Source organism: Sapajus apella, unplaced genomic scaffold (assembly GCF_009761245.1).
Source record: "Sapajus apella isolate SASKATOON/1434 unplaced genomic scaffold, GSC_monkey_1.0 scaffold17, whole genome shotgun sequence".
Classification (NCBI taxonomy): domain Eukaryota; kingdom Metazoa; phylum Chordata; class Mammalia; order Primates; family Cebidae; genus Sapajus; species Sapajus apella.
The window spans coordinates 14,440,070-14,456,279 of record NW_022436957.1 but is presented as its reverse complement, the minus strand read 5'-3'; the positions used below and the strand labels follow the sequence as shown (position 1 = coordinate 14,456,279).

General features: G+C 39.2%; 1 protein-coding gene across 1 annotated transcript in view; it reads right to left on the bottom strand.

Annotated features, from left to right (window-relative positions):
- Window positions 1–16,210, bottom strand: part of PPEF1 (protein phosphatase with EF-hand domain 1) — a 123,175-nt gene that overhangs the window by 77,916 nt on the left and 29,049 nt on the right. The window contains exon 5 of the mRNA XM_032285842.1: window positions 10,001–10,168. Coding sequence (XP_032141733.1) covers window positions 10,001–10,046 — 46 coding nt within the window. The 5' untranslated portion in view covers window positions 10,047–10,168. The remainder of the gene's footprint in view (window positions 1–10,000; window positions 10,169–16,210) is intronic.

The following is a 16,210-nucleotide window of genomic DNA, read 5'->3' as shown; positions in this document are numbered from 1 at the left end:
AGGTCAAATATGATCAGCATTAAATTTTTGTCTTTTGCAGCTGCTAAAAGCTAATAAAATCTGAAGCCATAATCATATAAGTAAAGTGTTCTGAATATGGGAAATAACTGGCAAATGGGGCTGAGGCATTGTCCTTTCTTGAACTTAGTTGAAATACGTCTCTCTGTAACAAGACTTTCTAATAAGTAACATGACCTAACTAGAAAGCTGGCTTCTTTGTGAATTTCCTAGTAAGGCTGGAAGCCAGTAAAAGTCATTTAAGCAAAGAGGTGGTTCTGCTCTCTTGGAGTTTTGTGGTGTGGTGTGGTGTGTGTGTGTGTGTGTGTGTGTGTGTGTGTGTGTGTTTGTTTTGTTTTGTTTTGAGACAAGGTCTTACTCTGTTGCCCAGGCTGGAGTACAGTGGTATGATCATGGTTTACTGCAGCCTCCACCTCCTGGGCTCAAACAATCCTCCTGCCTTAGCCTCCTGTGTAGCTGGGACTACAGGTCTAAGTGTCCAACTATTTTTTTTTTTTTTGTATCGATGAGGTCTTGCTATGTTGTCCAGACTGGTTTCAAACTCCTAGCCTCAAGTGATCCTCCCACCTCAGCCTCCCAAAGTGCTGGGATTACCAACATGGCTACTATACCTGGCTTTTCTGCCTGCTAAAGGTTCATGATTCTAAAACTGATATCTAAAACGCCCCTATCAGAGTCTCAAAATACTTGAAATTTTTAAAGCAAAGGTAAATTAATCACACGGCAAATAAAAAGATGACGTATTTAATTGGTGTAAAGAATAAAAAGGTTGTTGGGATGGGTTTGTTTTGCCAGTTTTACACAGGCATTAAATGTGTTTGTAGTACCAATCCTAGACTAACTTCCAGGTCAACACATCATTGTATCAAAAGGTGAATATTACCTAAGAATTGTTATCTATAGGAACCATGATTTCAGATGAAGAAAGTGGTATCCTTTTACAAAGAAAAGTACTTATTTAAAATGATTTCCAATAAATCAGGGATTAGAGTATATAATGTGGGTTGAAAATAAAAATTTGGAGTTTTGACACACTGACCTCAAAACCATGGAGTCAATAAAGCCCCCAAGGAGAGTGCTTGAGTGACAAGGTCAGAGAGCCAAGGGGGAACCCAGAGGAGCCCCAACGCTTAAAAGCCAGGAGAAAGCGGAGTCCACATAAACAGTTCAAGCAGAGACTCAAAAGAAAAACCAGGAGAATGTGTTGCCCCTGAAGCCAAGGGCAATGAGTGGTAAGAAGGGAGTGCGCAGGAGTGCCAAGGACTGCCAGGAAGTGAGCAAAATCAGCACTGAAGATGCTCCATTGGACTTTGAGATCATTTAAGAACCTGACAGACCATCTTCCCTGGGCTGGGATAGATGAGGAGGTAGGAGACAGCGGTATGAATGCTCCCTTAAGGAGTGAGCTTGAAGGGGAGGAAAGAGACAAGAGGAACTGGAGCGGACAAGAGGGTCAGAGAAGACTTATTTTCAAGGGAAGGAAAGAATAGTTACAAAAGGCAATTTTGGACAACTGGGAAATTCTGAATATGGACTACATGCTAGATAATGTTATGCTATCAATGTCAAGTTTCTTCAGTGTGATCTAGTATCCTAGCTATATAAGAGAATATCCCTCTTTTAGAAGGTGCATGCTAAAGTACATAGAGGTTAATTCCATAATGTGTACAGCTTACTTTTGCATGGAGACAGTGCGGGGAGAGAGAAAGAATGGCCAAATGTTAACAGCTGGTGAATCTAGGCAACGGATATAGAATACAGGTGTTTGTGTACTATTCTTTCATATTCTCTGTAGGTTTGCAATTTTAAAAAATATTTGAGGAAGAAAAGAAAAGCAAAACAAAATGGCTTGAGAAAAAAAGATATATGCAAACCAAAAAAAAAAAAAAAAAAGGAAAAAGGAAAAAAAGAGGAAAGTCACTGAGCATGTCAAGATGCTGCTGGGCAACAGCTAGGGGAGAGAACAGGAGAGGCAGAAGGAAAATCAATTTCCTCCCTTCCCTCCCCTTCCTACACCTACAGAGCATACAGATAGCCTTGGAGGGACAGTGGAATTGAAAGGGCATCTTCTCTGTCTGCAGTTCATTCTTCATTCAAGAGGAAAATGAGGGCGGTCCCAGCTTACAAGGATTTTCAACATACCCTACAGTGCCAGTAAAGACTGTTTGATGGCTATGATAACCTAGAACCCACCGAGAACCAATAGCAAGAAGAATGACAAGAGGCCCTCTAAACTTGGAGAAAATTCTTTAGGGAACACCAAAGATGAAAGAATGTCATTTGTTATTTTTCCATGAAGGTCTCAAACTGAAATACACATCACAGTAAAGGACTTCAAATTGGGAGGAAGGAGGTGGGGGACATGGGGATGGAGTGGCGGAAGGGGGCTCTCAAGCAGCTGTGAATGGCTTGATAGTTAGATTTTTAAACAACTAAATTAAGTAGATGTTTTACCAAGAATTAAAGAAATATTTAGTTTGCTATTTAGTATTTTTAACTTTTTTAATAAAAATAAAGAATGAGTACTTTTGAAAGGAACAATTTCCATTAGTGAAACTTCTATGTGTCATAGCTTAAGCATCAAACCACAAAGCCAAAAAGGCACAGATTATCTTTGTCGGCCTCTTAGCACTTATAGAAACTGAATAAATACATTTCTAAGTGGTCTCAAGGGAAGAAATAAAATATCTCAGTGTTTCCAAAGTGCTCCATGAGAAAAAAAAGAAGGCAATAGATTATTAATTGAAAATCTATTAACATACAATTTTAAGCATCAAGTAAAATTCAGGAGAATAAAATTAAAATGTTTAATTTCTGTTATGTGGATAAATTTCAATTCTTCAAGTCAGGGTAGCATATCAGAATGGGCATGAACTTTGGAATCTGCCAGATCTGGTTCCGATTCAGGCTCTGCCACCCATGAGTGTGGAACTTGGGGCAGTTAAGTCTCAGTTTCCTCATTTATAAAAGGAGGGAGACTAATCAAAGCTTTCTCTAAGAATTTTGGTGAGAAATGAGAGTAGTAGGCACTCTAATAAATAATAGCTATTATTAGAACTCTCTTACCTGTTACATATCACAAAAGAAATAAAATGACAACAATAACCATATAAAATTGACACTACCATTTTTTTTTTTTTTTTGAGACGGAGTCTTGCTCTGTTGCCCAGGCTTGAGTGCAGTGGTTTGATCTCAGTCCACTGCAACCTCCCCCTCCTGGGGTTTGAGCAATTCTCCTGCCTCAGCCTCCCAAGTAACTGGGATTACAGGCGTGCACCATCATGCCCTGCTAACTTCTATATTTTTAGTAGAGACAGGGTCTCACCATGTTGGCCAGGCTGGTCTTGAACTCTTGACCTCAAGTGATCCACCCACCTCGGCCTCTCGAAGTGCTAGGATTACAGATGTGAGCCACTGTGCCTTGTCTTTTTTTTTTTTTTTTTAAGAGTCAGGGTCTCATTCAGTGGTGGTCCTGGCTCGAATGCAGTGACATAATCATAGCTCACTGTAACCTCAAACTCCTGGGCTCAAGTGATCCACCCACCTCCCAAAGTGCTGGAATTACAGGCATGAGTCACCATGCCCAGGCTGATGCTACTTCACTACATGGAAGGTGGATAGACCACCAAAAAGGGAGTAGCCTGGATTTTATGTGTAGGCTAGGCTTTCTCAAAACTGCCATGATACTCCGGAGGCAGAGTACTGTGGTTGGGTGGAATGACCTAGCAGGACAAAAAACCCTTAATACTTAAGTCAGACCAGTAGAAACAAGGAATCAAGCAGGAGCCTTGGCTCTGCGACTTGCTGTGTTACCTGGAGGAAATCACTTTGCCTTTCAAAGCCTCATTTCCTTTTCTGCAAATTGAGAAAAACCCTTCAGAAGGCCGTGAGGATCAAAGGTATGTTACCGGGCCCGGCCATGAAAAGCACTATGCAAATATAAGGTACTGTATATAAGTAAATTTAATTAAAGCTAGCTTCTGAAGCAGCAACATTTGGAGGCAGCATAAAATGGTGTAATGGGTGACAGCAAAAAACACTTTGTCCTCAAAACTCGAGTTCAAGTCCCAACTCTGGCAGCTGTAAGCTGCATAAACTTAACAAGTACCTACCTCGATGAGCATGAGCTGCTTCCACTATACAAACAGGAATAACAACACTTTATTCAGGTTTATTACAAGGATTAAATAAAATATATGTAGATTATGTTGAATACTCTGAAATGTGGTTAGTAATCAGGAAATAATATCTATCATTTTCTATCAAGAGCTTGCTTTCAAAATATTTATAGCCCTTGACACAGTAATTTCATATCTAATCACCTGAATATAGAACTCATTCAAAATAAGGAAAAGGCTTTACACAAAGAAATTCTTCAAAGCATTATTTATATTAGCATTAAAAGGTCCAATATTTGAAGAATAATTAAGCATATTATGCTCTATCCACCAAATAAAATATTTAGTAATGACTAAAATGATGTTTACAAAGCATGTCTAACAACTTGAGAAATGTTTACATAATAATATTTTAGAGCTAAAAGTGAGGCTACAAAAAACTAATATTTAGGATGACCAGAAATCTATACTAGACAAAAAAAGAAAAACCTTGAAGGAAATTATCAGGATGTTGTCATTATCTCTGGGTAGCGGAACGATGAGGAAGTATTCATTATTCCCAACTGCTTTTCTATATTTTTTCCAAATTTCTGAATGAGAGAAAATTTTATGCACAAAATATCTATGGATAAATGTAAGTAAACACCATTGCATCAGCTTTCTTTCAGCAGTTATTATTATGAATTCATAATAAACCTTGATTGGCATATTCAACAAGAGATAAAAGAATAAAAAGAATTTTAAATGGCTATTCTGGACACACTCCATATGGGTTAGCCCTGCTCCATAAGGAGCAGTGGAGCAGTAAAAAAAAAAAAAAGAATTTTAAGGGAAACTCTGAACGAGTATATGTTAACAAATTAGATAACAGATGAAATGGACAAATTTCTAGAACTACCACAAATGACTCAGGAAGAAATAGAAAATCTAAATTGGCACCTAACAAGACACAGAATAAATAATCAAAGAAACTACACACAAAGAAAATTTCATGCCTGAATAGCTTTACTTATGAATTCTACCAAATATTTAAGGAATTAATACCAAATATTCATAAACTCTTCCAAAAAATGGAAGAGAAGGGAACACTTTCCAACTTGTTCTATGAGGCCAATATTGCCCTGACAGTAAAATTAGACAAAGATATCACAAGAAAACTATAGACCAGTATCTCTTAGAAATATAGATGCAAAATTCCTCTACAAAATACCAGCAAACTGAATTCAGCAACACATAAAAAGCATTATACACCAAGACTGAGGGGATTTATCCTGGGAAGGCCAAGTTGGTTTAATGTCAATTAACATAATATGCCATTTAATTAACATAATATGCCATATCATAAAATAAAGGACAAAAACCACATGATCATCTCAATACATGCAGAAAAAGTATTTGACAAAATTAAACACCACTTTGTAATAATAAAAAAAAATCAATCAACTAGGAATAGGAGTGTGTTTTCTCAAACTGATAAAGAGCATCTATGACAAAGATACAGCCAATATAAGACTTACTGGTGAAAGACTGAACGCTTCTCCCCTAAGATCAGTAACAAGACAAGGAGGGCTACTCTTGCATTTCTATTTGACATTGTAGTGGAGGCAAGAAAACAAAACAAAAGGCATTGGAAAGAAACAAGTAAAACTATATTTACAGATGACCTGGTTTGTAAATAAAAATTTCTAAAATATCCAGTAAAAATCGATTAGAGCTAATAAATGAGTTCAGCAAGGTTTCGGGATACAAGACCAATATACAAAAATCAATTTTTAAACACTTGCAATAAACAATCCAAAAATGAAATTAACAGAAATCAATGTATAATATCATCAAAAAGAATTTAAAAACCTAGGTTAAATTTAATGAAAGAAGTATAAAACTTATCCTCTGAACACTACAAGACACTGGTGAAAGAAATTAAAGACCTAAATAGATGGAAAGACACCCCATATTCATGGATCAGATTATTTAATTAAGATAGCAATACTCCCCAAATTGATCTACAGATTCAACACAACCCCTGTCAACATTCCAGCTGGCTTGAGACATTAACACATTGATTCTAAAATTCATATGGAAATGTAAGAGACCCAGAATAGCCAAAATAATCTTGAAAAAGAGAAACAAAGTTGAAGGATTCATACTTCCCAATTTCAAAACTTTATTTAAAAATAAGCTATAGTAATGCAGACACTGGTACTGGCATAAGAAAAACGTATAGATCAATGGAATAGAAGTGAGAGCCCAGAAATAAACAACATTTACGGTCAATTGATTTTTTTGACAATGGTACTAAGATCATTCAATGGGGAAAGAACAGTCTTTTCAACAAATGGTGCTAGGACATCTGGATAACCACATGCAAAAAATGAATTTGTACTCCTACCTCATACCATATGTGACAATCAACAACTCAGAATGGTTCAAAAGCCTAAATGCAAGAGCTAAAACTACAAAACTTGTTTTTTTGCCTTTAAAAATATATATATTTAGGGGGTACAAGTGCAATTTTGTTACATGTATAATGAAGCCTGGGCTTTTAGTGTAACCATTACCCAAGTAGTGTACACTGTACTCATTAATTTCTCATCCCTCACCCCACTCCCAGCCTCCCAGCTTTCTGAGTCTCCAGTGTCTACTATTCTATTCTCTGTACCCATGTGTACACATGATTTAGCTCCCACTTATAAGTAAGAACGTGGGGTACTTGACTTTCTGTTTTTGAGTAATTTCACTTAGGATAATGGCTTCTCGTTCCATCCATGTTGCTGCAAAAGACATGATTTCATTCCTTTTTATGGCTGAGTAGTATTCCATGGCATACACACATGCACACACACACACACACCCCACGTTTTCTTTAACCAGTCACCCATTGAAAGACATGGTGATTCCATATCTTTGCTACTGTGAATAGTGCTGCAGTAAACATACGAGTACAGGCATCTATTTGATATAATGACTTCCTTTGGGTAGAGTCCACGGTGGGATTGCTGGATGAAATAGTAGTTTGGCAGTTCTATTTTTAGTTCTTGGAGAAATCTCTGTAATGTTTTCCATAGAGGTTGTACTAATTTACACTCCTGCCAGCAGTGGTAGGCATTCCCTTTTCCCTACATTCTCGCCTACATCTCTTGTTTTTTGACTTTTTAGTAATAGCTATTCTGACTGGTATATAAGATGGCATCTCATTGTGGTTTCAATTTGCATTTATCTGATGATTAGTGATGTTGAGCATTTTTTTCGTATGTTTGTTGGCCATTTGTATGCCTTCTTTTGAAAAATGTCTGTTCATGACCTTTGCCCACTTTTTAATGGGGTTATTTTTTTTCTTGTTGAATTATTACAAAACTCTTTAAGACATGAGCATAAATATTTTTGGATTTGGGGATGGATTCTTAGATATGACACCAAAAGTACAAGTGACCAAAGAAAAAATAACGTGAACTTCATCAAAATTAAAAACTTTCATGCTTCAAAGAACACCATCAAGAAAGTACGAAGAGGATCCAATGAATAGGAAAAAGTATTTACAAATCACATATTTGATAAGAAACTTGTATCTGAACATGAAAAGATGCTCAATGTCATTAGTCATTAGGGAAATACAAATGAAAACCACAGTGAGATACCACTTCATACTCACTAGGATGACTATCATCAAAAGAATAGACAGTCACAACTATTGCTGAAAATGTGGAGAAACTGAAACCCTTATACATTGCTGGTAGGAATGTAGAATGGCACAGTCACTTGGGAAAATAGCTTGGAAATGTCTAAAAATGTTAGACATAGAGCTTCCATATGACCCAGCAATTCCAGTTCTAGGTATGTACCCAAGAGAACTGAAAACATATGTTCACAACAGCATTGTTCATAATAGTCAAAAAGCTGAAACAGGCTGGGCACGGTGGCTCACGCCTATAATCCCAGCGCTTTGGGAGGCTGAGGCAGGCAGATCACCTGAGGTCAGGAGTTTGAGACTAGCCTGGCCAACGTGGCGAAACCTCATCTCTGCCAAAAATTAGCTGGGCATGGTGGCAGGCACCTGTAATCCCAGCTACTCTGGGAGCTGAGGCAGGAGAATCACTTGAACCTGGGAGGCAGAGGTTGCAGTGAGCCGAGATCACCCCACTGTAATCCAGCCTGGGCAAGAGAGCAAGACTGCCTCAAAAAAAAAAAAAAAAACCACCCAAGCTGAAACAATCCAAATGTCTATCAATTAATGAATAAACACAATGTGGCATATTTATACCATGAAATATTATCCTGCAACAAAAAGAAATAAAGTATTGATACATGCTACAACATGGACAAAGACAGACACAAAAGGTCATGTAATGTACAACTCCATTTACATGAAATGTCCAGAATAGATAAATCCATAGAGGCTGAATGTAGATTTGTGGTTGCCAGGGGCTGAGAGGAGAGAGAAAGTGCTTAATGGATAAGGGATTTTACTTTGGAGTATTGGAAATGTTTCAGAAGTAGATAGGGGTTGTGGTTGCACAACACTGTGAACATACCAACTGCTACTGAGTTGTTCACTTTACAATGGCTAATTTTATGATAGGTGAATTTCCCCTCAATAAATCACAGGTATTTGAAAGAAAAAGTAATCCAGAAATTGAAGCTTATATTTCCATTTACATGCAATGGCTTATAAGTTGAAAAGTATTTCAAAAAGAGAGAGAATTTGTTTTTACAAGTTGGACTTGGCCTTTTTTTAAACCTAAGAAATTTGGCTAAATTTAAAGAACTTTTTTATATCTAGTAATCCTAAATATAAAAAGATAATTTCTCTTTACTCTCTGTTAATAAATGGCTCCTATAGTGGTAGAGTTCAGACAGAGTTTTTGAAAGATTTATTTCATGTCATGCTTAAAGATTTTAAAGAGTTAGTACACCTCCTATGTCCCTTCCTACTTTCAGAGATGAGTTTCCTACATCATCAGCGCAAGTCAGCTGGGTAGGAGAACAACATTTGATACCCGAAGGAAAACATCCCACGCTATTTAGTATAACACATTCTACATCCTAAACTCTCCACCTTAAGCCTGAATAAACTTCCAAAAGCAAGGTTTGGAATAGAAATTGGGGAAATTATCTACAACTGAGACATCAAAGAAGTGGAGTTTAAGAGGAAATTACTCATAGTAATTGTCTCGGCTTATTTATTTGTTTTTATTTTAATTTGCTTGTTGGAAGCTCTATCCCTTAAACACTCAAGTTTGTTTTAACTGGATGCCAATAGCCATAAGAACCTCAGTACAAAATAAACAAAGTGAATATTTAAGCTTCTCATTATATGGGGGTAAAGAAAGGCATGACATCTATTTAGAAACAATACGCCTTTTTTTGGAAACAGATGATCTAGCATTCTCCCAATTCTCCTACAATATTTTTAAAACACGAGGCAAATCTCATGAAGTTCTGTGTTGAATAGATACAGAAATAATGTGATCATTGGGTCATAAAATCTAATAAAAATTCAATGATGCTACTAAATGTCACGAAAGTATGCATATAACTATTTATAAAAGTATTAAAGAAACATATATAAATTACAGTGTCTTTCTTGTTCCCTGCCACTGAGTTTTAAATTGAGATTTTATATTGGTACATTTTCGACTGAAATTAAATCAATCATAAACTATCTCTAAGACAATACTTTATGGTACTTCATAAATTCAAAGCTACATCTTCCTAAATGTAGTTTCCTATGCTCCTCTAACGATGCCTTGTGTAAATTACACAGGGCAGCTTGAGCATCGTGGGAGTAAATGAGAAAGGGTGAGAGGGTGAGACCAGCTCATTTGCCCCTTTTCATTCATAAACACAGGCACATTCCCAGTACTCACATGTCTGAGAATTCTTGATTCTCGTTGAAGAAGTGTTGCATCCCATGACTTCTATCTAAATCATACGTGTTCACAAATTCAACTTCTGATTTTAAGACAGAGTGTGAAAAGTCCCTCCCTTTAAGCTGCAAGGAACCACTCTTAGCCGATCCTCTTCAGTCACAGATTCTAATGAGGAAGACAGGAGGGAGGGAAGGAAACTGCCAGTTAACCACATGGTAGCTGAGGGGCTGCTCAGCAGGATTCATTTTATGCTTCTTCTGAATCGCTGTTCATCATGTGATGTCGAAAGTGATCAGACATAATCTAATCCTGGTTTATTTTCCAAAACACAGTAGCAGCTACAGAGCAGCTATAGGCTGCTTCTCTGCTAGACATAAATGAGTTTCTCCATGTCTAGGTCACATCCAGCTCTGTATAAAATAGAGCATTCAAAATGAAAAGAAAAATGGAAATATGAGAGTGCACGATTTTCTAATTTAAATACGGGGAATGGGATGTGGAGGAGCATAATTAACTGTTTTGGTTTTCAGCTCAAAGTAATTCAACCTATCTAGGCTTTTAAAAACACAAATTGGAAGCTGACTATGAGACAAAAACAACATATTTAAACAATTACGCTAAAATTCAAAGTGAGTTCTTTGACAGTATTTCTCATAATAAGTTGGGGATACTTTTTTTAAAAAAAAGGAGGCTTGAAACCTCCCTTCAAATTTAGGAATCGTAATCTGTGAGAATGCCCTTTTATTTTATTTTTTCAGATGGAGTCTCGCTCTGTCGCCCAAGCTGGAGTGCAATGGTGTGATCACGGCTCACTGTAGCCTCAACATCCCAGGCTCAGATGACGCTACCGCCTCAGCCTCCTGAGTAGCTGGGACTACAGGTGTGTGCCACCATGCTTGGCTAATTTTTTGTATTTTTAGTAGAGACTGAGTTTCGTGGGGTTGGCCAGGATGGTCTCGAACTCTTGACCTCAGGTGATCCACCTGCCTCGGCCTCACAAAGTGCTGGGATTACAGGCATGAGCCACTGCACTTGGCCAAGAATACCGTTTTAAACAAGCTCTCCAGGTACTGCCGAGGCCCCTCTGGAGTCTAATTTGTGTTCTGTAGTCCTTCCATGAGCTCCCTGACTCCCATAATCACTTGATGGGTGTATTCAACAAAACTCCTTTCTGTAGTATACCATCATGTCACTTTTTAGGGTGATGTTTCCTTTATTTTGTGATATTCCAAACCAACCTGATCTAATATATTTGCATTCCTTTTTTTTCTTCCAGACAGGGTCTCACTCTATCACCCAGGATGGAGTGTAGTGGCACAATCACGGCTCACTGCAGCCTTAACCTCCCAAGCATGTGCCATGACACCTGGCTAATTTAGTTTTTTGTCAAGACAGGTTCTCCCTATGTTGCTGAGGCTGGTCTCAAACTCCTGGGCTCAAGTGACCCTCTGGCCTCATCCTCCCAAAGTGCTGGGATTACAGGTCTGAGCCACCTTGCCCAGCTCTGTTTGATTTCTTGACAGGAACAAAGTCGGAGAACAACTGACATATCTATCTTTCCATTAGTACTACACTAAAAGCTTAAAAATTTCAACTCAACTGAGGAAAGGGAAAAGTAAAATAAGCAAAACATTTGAACCATGGCAATATTTTGAAAATAACAATAAGCTTAATAAACAGATTTTCTGACCAGAGGTGAACCTGATTATTTTATGTATCGAATTAATTAAAATTCCTAAACTTTGGGTTATTTCCAAATTTTTATTTATTTATTTTTTGAGACAAGGTCTTGCTCTGTCACCCAGGCTGGAGTGCAGTGGTGCAACCATGACTCACTGCAGCCTCCACCTCCTGGGCTCAAGTGATCCTCCCACCTCAGCCTCCTGAGCAGCTGAAATTACAGGAATGTGCCACCATACCCAGCTAAGTTTTGTACTTTTTTGTTGACACGAGGTATCACCATGTTGCCCAAGTTGGTCTCAAACTCCTGGCCTCAAGCAACGTGCCCACCTCAGCCTCCCAAAGTGCTGGGATTACAGGCATGAGCCACTGTGCTCGGCTCTTATTTCCAAATTTGATAGGCACTTCTTTCGTGTCTTCCCTATCTAAATCATGTCTAAAGAAAATTAACAAGGTCAGATCCAAGGGCAGGATAAGCCTTGCAGCATTCCACTCCAAATCATCCTCCCTGATCACCACAGATCTGTTGCCTTCATACTCTCTGAGCACATTCGTTCAGTTAGGTGGTAAACTCACCTATCAGAACTCTCATTTATCTGTGAGACATCCTGGAAAATCTTACTAAATATCTTAATAAAATGATGATATATATTTTGATACTTTGACATTTCAGCTTATTCCATCAAAAGAAGAGAGAGAGGAGGAGGAGAAAAGGAAGGAAGGGCAGAGAAGGAAGAAAGGAAGGAAATCAATTTGGGAAGATTGTTAATAACAAAATCACAGAAGTTTTAAGGTGAGAGAGACCTTTAAAATTACCTAGTATTTACACAATGTGCAAGGAAATTAAGCATCTTGTCCCATGTCATATAGAACTGTGGTTGTCATACTTTGTCGCATATTAGTATCACCTGGGGAGCAGTTCAAACTCCCCGTACTCAGCCTGCACCTCATTAAGTCAGAATCTCTTGGGGTTTAAAAAATACTGATGCCCAAGTCCCAACCCCAGAGAATTTGATATAATTGGTACTGGGTCGGGGATTGGCCATTAAGATTTTTTTCAGTTTTTCAGATTCTTATACACAGCAAAGTTTGACAATCTCTAACAGAGATGATATCTTAGCAAACCTATGGTGCTGCATGGTGATGATCACATTTTCCTAGAACCGCTTTGGTTCCATCTTTTTTTTTTTTTTTTTTCTTGAGATGAAGTCTTGCTTCTTTGCCCAGGCTGGAGTGCAGCAGCAGAATGATCTCGGCTCACTGCAACCTCCGCCTCCCGGGTTCAAGCAATTCTGTGCCTCAGCCTCCTGAGTAGCTGGGATTACAGGCGCCCACCACCCCATCTGGCTAATTTTTGTATTTTAGTAGAGACAAAGTTTTACCATCTTGGCCAGGCTGGTCTTGAACTTCTAACCTCGTGATCCACCCACCTCAGCCTCCCAAAGTGCTGGGATTACAGGTGTGAGCCACTGCGCCTGGTGGCTCCATCTATTTCAAGCTGAATTTTTCCAGAGGTCATGTCAGGCCAGCAAATCTGTGGCTTCTAGCATCTACTCTTTCCTCATTTTTGAAATTGGGGCGCTATTCATCTAGTCCTGGCAACATTTTCCAGGTCCTAGATCAGTGCTCTCCAAATCAAGTGCTCACAAAATTTATTAGGGGTAGGGGGATGCAGATTCTCAGGCTCTCCTGACAATACTCAGATTCAAAAGTCCAGGGCCTTGGAATATGCATTTAAAGTGCACCCTTCCGGGAACTTTGATGCAAGCAAGCCCTACATCTCAGTTGGAGAAACACTACTTTCTAACAGTATGCATCTCTCCCTTGGGCTTTGCTCCATCCTCATGCTATTTTTTCTACCCCTTTTTATGAAGACATAAGAATTGGGGCTGGGTGCAGTGGCTGTCACTCATAATCCTGGCACTTTGGGAGGCTGAGGCAGACGGATCCTTTGAGCCCAGGAGCTTGAGACCAGCCTGGGCAACATAGGGAGACACCATCTCTATAAAAAATACAAAAAATTAGCCAGGCATGGTGGCGCACAGCTGTAGTCCCAACTACTCAGGAGGCTGAGGCGGGAGGATCATCTGAGCCTGGGAGGTCCAGGCTGCAGTGAGCCGTGATCACACCACTGCATTCCAGCCTGGGCGACAGAGTGAGACTCTGACTCAAAAAAAAAAAAAAGGATATTTTTTAATTTAAAAAAGAAAACAGGGAAAAAAAAGAATTGAGCATTGAGTAGGCCTTAAACACTGATTGGACCGATTGATGTATTTCAACTCCAATTTTATTTTTCCACACAAAAAAAGCAATGTCTCAATGTCTCTCCAGGGGCATTTGGTTCTCAGTCACCCCTCAGTTAATCCACAACAAACAAAATCACACAACAAACACAATTTCACATAAAAGATTCATTAAGAACTAAAAAGCATCAAACTTGGGTATATTTCTGTTAGACTATTCGCCCCATGGGCAACTTCCTAAATATCCCTTGAATCTCTGGCACCCACATGGTGCCTTTCACGTTGCAGATGTTGGATAATGCTAAATGAATGAATGAATGAATGAATATACGAATCAATATTTCTAGGTCAGAGTCCTTTAAAAATTTAGTTGCTAAAAGTCATTATTAATCCATCATCTTGTACACAGGTGTGTGCTATTTGATTATACAAAAGCATTTTATTAAATCAGAAAGGGGTGGTACTTATACATCCATTTTGAAAGAAAGCTTTTAAATCATGATGGAAAGATGTGATTATTCTTCTAGAATTTTTTGATTATCCATTAGAAAAAAATTGGCTATTAGAATTTTTTACATTATTAATTATTATCACTTTATTTTTTACCTGTTTTTCTCTCAGGTAATAGGTTACCAAAAAAGTCAGTTCTTTTACATTCTCACCAAAATATGAGCTGATAAAGCAAGGTACCACTTACCTCTCCCACATACTGCCCCACCTAGACTTCCAGGAGCGAGGGAAGTGAGTTTGTAAGCAATGCATGTGCCTTTGAGGACATCTCTGACTGTAAAGCTAATAAAAATGACTGGGGATTTTCCATGACTTGGTAAAATCTAAGCTTCTTCCATTTCCCACCCTCTGTCAGTATTAGGAAAGCTCTTAGTGCATTAAAGAAGTCTCTGAAGAAGTGATTCCCTGAGGTCTGAAAAGGGTTCTCAGGCTCAAAGAGGTGGGGGGCGTCCACAGGGGTCACAAAGGCCCAAGAAGGCCCTAGTTGGTAACACAAACCCCAGGATGGATCTTGGCAAAAAACAAAAAAACAAAACAAAACAAAACAGCTTGAAACTTGGCAAGTGCTGCAGTCCCCTCCAATATATACCAAGGATGGTTTTAAAGAGTAAGTATGCAATAATGGCTCATCATTGGCATGCACTTATAATCTGCAAAAGGAAAGCCTTCCACTAAAAGGTTTTTACTGTGTGTGTGTTGGGGGTGAGTGGGTGGAACTGATAATTTTTCAGTTTTTTTCATCCTAATCTTTCACTTCCAATGCTGAAAATACAAGGAAAGAACAAAAGACAGGCTGTGGAGACAACCTAACCTCCCTCTGCCACCAAGCACCCTCCAACCACTAGCCCAGCCCCCCAGAGTTGTTCTTGTTCATTCTTAAGGTGATTTGATGTCTAAGCTCTCTACCCCATTCCCACACCTTGGCTCAGCCACCCTGACACGACCCCTCTCTGACATTCTAGATGTCAGCTTCACAATTTCCCATGCTAGAATTTAGCTTTTCCTAGAGATGTTGGCTTTAGCAAGAAATTGACCTTAGGTCTAGCCCTGATGAACTAAAACCTGGAAACCATAGCCATTCAATTGGCACCAATACTCTCTACCCTCGCCCCCGACCACCACAGTGGGAGTGAAGTAGGCAGGTGTAATTCTTCCCTGCTGGACTGTGCTAGCGTAGAGAACAGATGCCTCCTCGGGCTCTCCCTATTGCATTCTGCATGGTATTCATTGCCACAGAGGTTTTACAGCCTGATATCTGTGGCCTAAATATAGTGAAGAGGCATAGGGTGAGGCAGAGGAGTCCCTGGCGGCCTGCACCAGAGAGGTCCCTTCTACTACTACCTTTCCAGTAGAACACTGGAGCAATTGCTTATGTCTGGGATCTTAAATGAGTAAGGAGAGGTCTATAAGACCAAGCTGGTGATTCTTCCTGGGTCTCACCAGATTAGAGGATAAGAAAAGGGAGGAGGCCAGGTACAATGGCTCACACCTGTAATCCTAGCACTTTGGGAGGCCGAGGTGGGCAGATCACGAGGTCAGGAGTTGGAGACCAGCCCGGCCAACATGGCGAAACCCTGTGTCTACTAAAAGTACAAAAATTACCTGGGTGTGGTGGTGGGTGCCTGTAATCCCAGCTATTCAGGAAGCTGAGGCAGGAGAATCACTTGAACCCAGGAGGTGGAGGTTGCCATGAGCCGAGGTCATGCCATTGCACTCCAGCCTGGGCGACAAGAGCCAGATTCCCATCTCAAAAAAAAAAAAAAAAAAAAAAAAA